Genomic DNA, 8,579 nt, shown 5'->3' with positions numbered 1-8,579 from the left:
AAATAAATTATATAAACATATTTTTATTAATTAAAAAGATCAATTTAACCTATAAATTAAACTTTTTACTCTATCATTTTTTTTGTTATTAAAAACTTGTATATTAATTTTCAATTTTTATGTTATAAAATATATAAAAAAAAATTAATTTTACGAAAACCAAAAACATGAAAACAAAAATATATAATATTTTAATGGAAAGGAAAACTGATCAAAATCTGATTTCAAAGAAATATTATTAAAATAATTATTGCAAATTTTTGCCACCCTTTAAACGCCCTATATATTAGCCCCTGTGTAAACAGATTATATATTGACGTTTGGTTTTTAATTTTTTTTGTTGTTGTTATTTTGTTACAAAACAAAATAAATAACTAGAACAGGTTACAAGATAACTAAAAGTGGAATTAAAATAAATAAATAAACAAATGATTTTCGATGTAAATTATCGGCTCTCAATTGTCTTCCACTCAGTGTATCTGTTTTCCTTTTTCAAAAATTAAAAGATAAAAAATAAATAAATAAAAAATCCTTTCATTTCATCTTCATTCTTCTCTCGTTCTGTTCTGCGTATTCCATTTCCTTTCTTGCGAAACAAGCAACCAAATGGAAGAAAATTGGTCATATGATTAACGCTCCATGGAGTCCGAACTCCAAAACCTGGATTCAAAACCGCCGAAGCCGCCGCCGCCGCCGCGCGCTCCGGCTAGTGATGACCGCCCTCTCCTCAAGTCCGCCACCGCCGCCGCCGCCTCCGACGAGCTCGAGAAGAAATTCGCGGCGTTCGTGCGGCGCGACGCCTACGGCGCCATGGGACGCGGCGAGCTGCCGACGCGGGAGAAGGTGCTGCTCGGCGTGGCGCTCGTGACGCTGGTCCCGGTCAGGGTGGTCGCCGTCGCCACCATCCTCGTGCTCTATTACATGATTTGTAGGGTTTGCACGATGCACTCCGTTCCCAATCGCGAGGACGAGCACCAGGAGGATTACGCGCACCTCGTTGGGTGGCGGAGGGTCGTCATTGTTCAGTGCGGGAGAGCCCTCTCCAGGCTCATGCTCTTCGTGTTAGGGTTTTATTGGATTACACGCTCCTATCGGATTCCACCTACTCCTGCTGAAAACCCTACCTCCGCGCAGGTGCTTCGCTTACTTAATCGCACCGAAACTATTCTGCTTCGATTTCATTGTTTCCTCATTATATACATTCTATCTGCACGTGTCATGGCATTCGTTACAATTAAAAAGGCGATATACCTGTTTAATAGCGTGTTTGGCATCACATTCTTGATGCGTATAGATAGAAGCCAATAGGATGTTGCTTCTGCATCTTTTTTTTTTTTTTTTTTTTGGGTCAGCAAGAGAAATTTATTAATACTTAGGCACTAGAAGTAACTAGAAATGCAAAGGTAATTACCACACTTTAACAAGTGATTTTGGGGTTTTTAATTAGACGGACGTGGTTTTTGTCATTTTTCATGTGTATCCAAACACACTAAAATCATGTTGAGATATAAGTTAGTTAGCATGATTTTGGGTTACTAGTCACATGTTTGTTTCCGGATTCAAAATTGATAGAGTTGAATCAACTTTAGGAAACTTCATCCTTGCATAAAAAAAAATATATTGTTTTTAAGATAAGAATATCCCGATATAAGTAATTCAAAATTAACCTTGTAAAATCAATTTTGCAAATGCTAATCCAAACACATGTTTGTGCTTGTGTACCAACGAGTAGTTGGTTAGAGTAGTATTATTGGACTTGATTCTCTTAAGTAAAGTCTCGGGTTTGAATTTTGAAGATGTAAAAAACATGGTGTGGAAGAGGGATTCTACTAAAAATGGTTAGCCAAAGTTTTCTAATAGAGAATAGTCATTGACGAAATTGGTAGATAGATAAGATGAATTTTTATTATTACAATTATTGTTGTCAATTATTTATTTTTCCTTTGTCTGATTTTCTTTGCTGTCAATGGACCTACTGAGAAACTGTGCCCCTGCTCCTTCTCGAAAGGGCAAAGGGAATGTTGTGTTTAAACAGCTATTAGATTGATAACTTGGTTTCCTGCCATATCATTTCCTTTATTTCTTCAATGAAAAATTTCTATTTTGGTATTTGATTTTACTTCTACTTATTTTATTTCTTTCATCTTTTTTAATGTAAGAAGGAAAACAATGCTCAGCCTGAAGACACGAGTAGACCTGGTGTTATAATATCTAATCATGTGTCGTATTTGGATATTTTGTATCACACATCTTCCACATTCCCAAGTTTCGTTGCTAAGGTTTGTGATGTTGTGACAAGTCCTTCCTCCCTTACTCTTAAGCACATGTTTCATTGTTGGCCTATAGTTTTGTAACTGACGTTTTTTTTTTTTTTAATTTCAAATGCTTTATTTCAATCTTGGATCTCATCGATGAAGAGATCAGTGGCTAAACTTCCTCTTGTTGGTCTCATCAGGTCTGTGTCTTTTAATCAGTTTCTTCATATTTAGATCCTGGGGTATGTCCCTCATTATTTTTTTCTCAGTGATAGATTGAAACTTCATTTAGGATCAACTCAAAGTTAGTCAACAAGAATGTTACATCTTATCTGCTTAAATGTTCCATATCCTTTCTTTATTAGTAGGAATTTTCAGAATCACTTGCTTACATACATGGCATGTTTTGTGAGTTGTGACAGTAAGTGCCTTGGTTGCGTCTTGGTTCAACGGGAATCGAAGTCATCGGACTTTAAGGGTGTTTCAGGTGTGTATGTACTTTGAAATAATTCTGAAAATGTGTGCAATTTTAATAAAGTAAACCCCATCTTTTCCTTCTGCGTGATTCTTCCCTTCATATTTTAGTGGCATAAAAGTTGCATGGAATCATTTGATCTTGAATTTTTAAATTATTGAAGAAAACATTGTTTGCGACAATTTTGGTTCCTTTGATCTTGAATTGTTTGATTTTGAGTCCATAAATGGTACAGAGATTGATGGGTTTTGATTCAAGAACTTCCAACTGGATTATCTTGATTGAAAGATCTGTGAGAATTTATCTTACAATAGAATTTTTTTATCTGTTGCTCCTGATAACAGTTGGTTTTGAACAAGTATGATGTCTGGAAGCAATTGGGGTAGATAATCTGATATTCATATAGGAAATTGAGTTATTAAAATTGGTGAGAGGACGAAAGTGGGAACTTTTTGAATTCTTATGAGCATCACCGGCCATATAAACTGGCCAGGTTAGAAGCTTCTGACCAATTTTTCCTGTTCTTCTCAAGCCTGCATTAAATTATATTTTAAATATGTGAGTTGTGCAGACAAAAAGTTATTTTTGTTGAAATTACGTTATTTAACTATATGGTGTTTGTGGAAGAAGTAAAAGAATAATCATCGTGTTATTTAAAAATTCAGATGTTGCAAAGGTGTTTCCTTTCTGCTGTATATGTCGTATTTCTTGATGGATCATCTAAAACACTTCATCTAATTATAGTATTATACACAATAAAGTTCTAAATCATTTGGGTGTTAAGGTTTCATTTATATATAAAAGATGTTCTGCAGTCATTATAGGTGGTGTCATATATGGTTAACTGTTTTTATAATTTCTTTTTATTAACAGTGGATCAAAATAAGTAATTTTTATTGTGTTTAATTTTAATTGATTGATTACTTTAGTTTTTTAATTTCTCTTTAGGCTTCTAGATATACTCTAGCTTATGATGTATAGATATGATACATGTTTCGGATATGTATAATGTATCCAATACTGCAATATGATTATTCAATAAATATATAAGATAATACGAGTAAGACAAATATGTAAAAGTGTATAAAAGATCATAAAAAAAATAAATATGTAATTGCAATTCTGCATATCCAAATTAAGAGCATACTTCTTGGATATTTCACTGTCATCATGAATTACTTCCTATTGTTTACAAATAGGAATAAACCATCTATTAAGAGGGAAATTTCTTTTTTTAGTTCATCAATGGATAATGCTTCCATATTTATATATTAGACATGCTTATATGTCTCATTGGATATCTATTGGATACAAATACATGAGACAAATTGAATTATCGGTACTTGATAGACTCTAGTTGTTTGTCATGTGTAGGGGTGTCCCAATTGTCTTTTGACTATGCATATTCATGTGTATTAACATGTCAAGTGAGGATCTTAGATTCTTAATACTTTCTTTAAACATATATTCTAGTGTTGCAACTTGTGGCTAGACTTGATACTAAATGCAATCTTTTCGTGGCATATTTAGGTCTATTAAATGTCTGGTAAAACTAAACTGACCTTTCTTGCCGCAGCTGTTGTCACTGAAAGAATTCGAGAAGCTCATCAAAATACATCTGCTCCAATAATGATGTTATTTCCAGGTTATCATCTTCTTAATTGTATGTTCTCTTTTTTGGGCAGGACGGGGCGACGGGGCAGTGGGGGAGTCGGGTAAAAATAATCCTGTTAATTTTGTTACTGTCATAAGTTTCACTTTTGCTTGATTTTATTTTCATTGTGCATCTTGTATATTATTTTAATTGACAAATGTAGAAGTCTTTTCCGTATATATACATGTGGGTATGTGTGCGGGCATGTGTAATCAATTGAAGATAGAAGTTGTTGCCTTCACAGGTTCACCATATCCTATGTATGAAATGAATATGGCATCCATGTTCTCGTCCTGGAAATGTAGGTGGATGTAGATGTTAATTTACCGTTCCCTTCAAGTTCTTTTTTAAAGTGATTGAACATATTTTTCAACATTTTACTTCTTTGTTAAACCTAACGATTCATTTGTTAAATTTATTTTTAGCTACTTCATCTCTCATTTTCGTCTTCAAATATTGCTTTATAGTCTATACCTTAAATTTCTTTAGCTTTATACTCTTATTAACTGTTCTGTTTTGCCAGTGTCACGCCTCATATCCTAGGCAATATTAAAATTTTTGCTCATTGTATAATTCCTTGTATATCATTAGTTTGTATCTATCAATAATTATCAGTGATCTTGACAATCATAATTGTTCATTGTATATTCTACAGAAGGTACAACCACAAATGGGGAGTTTCTCCTTCCATTCAAGACTGGTGGATTTTTAGCAAAAGCACCAGTACTTCCTGTAATTTTAAGTTATCATTACCAGAGATTTAACCCTGCCTGGGAATCCATATCTGGTGTAAGCATTTGAATAGTATTAGAGCTTCCTGTTTTCACTGAATTTGATATTGTTATTTTTGTACCAAACATATAAACTGCTGTATCGGTATGTCGTAATTTAAATCTGTAAATTTTCCTTGGATGTGAAAAGCCACCTACTTCTTAAGCCCTTTTCTGATTGAAGTTTGGTCTCTTGTTTACAAATTGTGAGAGGACAAGTGGATGTGTAAACTCTTTATACTCGGAGTGTGTTTGGATGAGGAATTTAAATGGAATAATTCATTTATTTAAAGAATTTTAAATTTTTTGAGGTGAAATACTTTGTTTGGATTGAGAATTTACAAAGAATTTGAAATCCAAGCATTTATGAAATTTCTTGAAATAGTAGAATTTCAAATTCTCCAAAAAAAAAAGTAAGAATTTGAAATTCCTCATATTTTTTTTCCTTATTTCACTTATATGTTTTATCTTATCTCTTCATATTTTTAATTATTAAATATTTAAAAATACTTTAAAAAATTATTAAATATTATCTAATATTAATTTTAAAATTATTAAATATTTAAAAATTGGTTAATATTTATTTTTATACAATTTCATTTAAAAATCTCGACATATAAATATATTTTTAAAATCAATTTTACTATGGTAGAATCAAATTACCATATCCAAATTAACAATTTAAAATTTTAAAAAAAATTGAATAGATTTATCCAAACAAAATATTTTAAGAATGATAGAAATTGAAATCAAAGTAATTCAAATACCAAGAATTTCAAATTCCTTGAATTTGGAAAATTTCTCATCCAAACACACCATCAGGGTTTAGTGTGGGGGTTGAGAATGGTCAATCAGTTATGCAGACAAAGGGTCAGCTAAATCATTTGCTTTCTACTAGTGTAAAATGTAATTACTTCATTCAGGACCAATAGAGATCTTCTCATGTGCTTCAAACATAGTGTGTGGTGCTAATCGTGTAGAAGAAACAAAATGCTTTGTATGCAATCATTTTTTCTTTTAAAATAAAAGTTATCTTCACATTCCTAATACTGAGCTAATAAATGTTCTTTTTGTTGAATCTGGCTGGTTATTTAATTTTGAATGATTGCCCTATCTCTAAGCTACTTCTTTTCTTTGTTGAAATTTTAATATACGTATATGTTGTTGGCAGGTGCGCCATGTGATTTTTATTCTCTGTCAGTTTGTAAATTATATGGAAGTGACACAGTTACCCACTTACTATCCCTCACAGCAGGAGCAGGATGATCCCAAACTATATGCTAATAATGTTAGAAGGCTGATGGCAAGTGAGGTATGTAACTCCTGTATAATAATTAAAATATATTATGAAAAACTACATCCTGACAGGATTTACCATAATTAATTAGGGGCAGGACATATATATTTTATTCTATACATGGAATCGGTGTTTATGTAACTCCTTACAGCAGGGAAAGACCTCTGTAATTGTCGAAAACAGAAAAATGATAACAGAAATGAAAAGAAAAGATGGATATGGTAGACACTGCATAGTCTTTGGGGGGTCTTGTGTCCTGCCTGCCCAAAGGCCACAGTTCCCTTCCCATTGACTGCCTGATTCCCCCCCTTACCCTCCTGCTCAAAATCATTTTCTCTAACAAGTAACAACATACACTCCTTCCTGACTCCTATTTCCCTGATGCCATCTGTCATGGCCGTTGACAGAAACCCCCCAATTATATTCCCTTCTCTGGCTCAGACGACTCATTCAATCACCACCTTTCACATTTTTATTCATCAAATTGACTTGAGTAGAGGGTATGGGTATCTATCAGTGTTTGCATATGTAAATTACTAAATTGACACCAATGTAATATTTCAAACTAATATCACTAAATAATTCTTTATAAAATTATTTTGGTTACTTCATCCAAATTACAAGTTTTTATCATGTTGATCTTGGTTCCAAATTTTAGAAAACCATAGATTGAGTTTTCCATATTTTTTCATTTGACATTTGTGTGTGTGTGCGTGACCTCTTTTGGACATACTCTGTTGGGAGTGTAATTAAATTAATGAAAATGAGTGAATAAAGTAGTTTGTGCAGACTGGGCTTGGTAGTAGACCAAAGAGGAACGCATTGTAAAATGAATGCCATTTTCAATTTTATTAACTGTTATTCTGAATAATTGGAGTGGAATAATGTTGTAAAGTGGAATAATTTCTTTCTGTGTTTTGGTAGTGCATCCTGTTTTGAAAAATTTATACAAGTGATTCGATGATATTAGATTGTTTTAGGGGCACAAATTTCTTGGTTTAGATTAAATGATACTAGTAGTTATAGGGACAATATTAACTTCTGTTCCTGTTAATTTTCGCTTCACTAGTTGGTTAATATCATAATCTCCATTCCTCTTGCATTATTTCCAAATCCTTTCCTTCAAAGGTACTTGCCCCAATGTTATGCATTTACTATGCAGTGGTTATTTATAGAGCCAAGGGGAGTAGAATGTATTGTATACCATTTAAATGGTAGCTGGTAGTTGATACTAGCATGATATTGTTTATATGTTTTGCTCGCAGGGTAATTTGATACTTTCAGATATTGGGCTAGCTGAAAAACGAATGTATCACGCTGCCCTCAATGGTAAATAGTAGCCTGCCTACTGTTTTGCATCAACAATTGATAGTTTCATGGCCTCGTGTCGAATGATATTTAATTCCAGTCAAGTTTTAGATTAGTAGTCTCAGCCACACTTATCACTTTTTTTCTTCATGTGTTTCTAACTTTCAACGTAGACCTTGTATATTTTTTCGTAAATTTGTTGTCAATTCATTTTGTAATAGATGAGAGAAGAGGTACAAGGTTTGAATTAAAAGTTAGACACTTGTAGGAAAAAAATTACTATATTGTATCAAAATTTATGAACACTTGAGCAGTAATATAACTATTGAAGGGCACCCTCTCTGACGAATCTCCTGACTCATTTGAGAAAGGCCATGTAAACTTGGATCTTAATCACCTGTTTCGTGTTCCTGTAGGTTTGTTTTCCCAATGCTAACTTGGCTTCATGGTCAGTGTATTCGCTGTATGGTTGTATTGTGTTATGAAAGAAAAAGATAGTACAGGAAATCCGGTGCTGAGCTAGATTCATATTTGAATAGTCGAGGTCCATGGAGATCCTCTCCAATGTAGGTGGCTTACAATATCATTGCTGATTCTGATTATTTTATTTTTTTTGCTTAGGGAGATTTAAGTTGCAAGTCTGTAACCTAGTAATGATTTCAATCTTAACAAGTGCTTAAGTTTATGGTAGAAGAGTTAGGGGCGCAGAGAATATCGTACATATGTAAAATATTTAAGTTGATGTTTATGAATTAGAATTTAAGCGAGCCTGTCATGAATTTTAGCAACCAAATGTTGCCTGTGTATACCATCGATATAT

General features: G+C 33.0%; 1 protein-coding gene across 2 annotated transcripts; it reads left to right on the top strand.

The window, feature by feature from the left end:
• Positions 1 to 418: 418 nt before the first annotated feature.
• LOC109790485 (lysophospholipid acyltransferase LPEAT1) lies at positions 419 to 8,529 on the top strand. Of its 2 annotated transcripts, none has more exons than XM_083063032.1 (9): positions 419 to 1,134; positions 2,160 to 2,279; positions 2,418 to 2,455; positions 2,678 to 2,742; positions 4,307 to 4,375; positions 5,040 to 5,173; positions 6,326 to 6,466; positions 7,717 to 7,780; positions 8,176 to 8,529. In XM_083063032.1, exons 1-9 carry the CDS (start codon positions 640 to 642, stop codon positions 8,193 to 8,195), a joined length of 1,146 nt encoding a protein of 381 aa, XP_082919158.1. In that variant the 5' UTR covers positions 419 to 639; the 3' UTR covers positions 8,196 to 8,529. The 2 variants fall into 2 exon arrangements, with proteins under 2 accessions (XP_082919158.1, XP_082919159.1); XM_083063033.1 differs by having other exon boundaries at positions 421 to 1,134; positions 2,163 to 2,279.
• The last annotated feature ends 50 nt before the right edge of the window (positions 8,530 to 8,579 follow it).

The sequence above is a fragment of the Cajanus cajan genome, chromosome 9 (genome assembly GCF_000230855.2).
Source record: "Cajanus cajan strain Asha chromosome 9, NIPB_CcT2T_4, whole genome shotgun sequence".
Classification (NCBI taxonomy): domain Eukaryota; kingdom Viridiplantae; phylum Streptophyta; class Magnoliopsida; order Fabales; family Fabaceae; genus Cajanus; species Cajanus cajan.
Note: the sequence above shows the minus strand (reverse complement) of the source record. Positions and strands in the feature narration are given on the sequence as shown.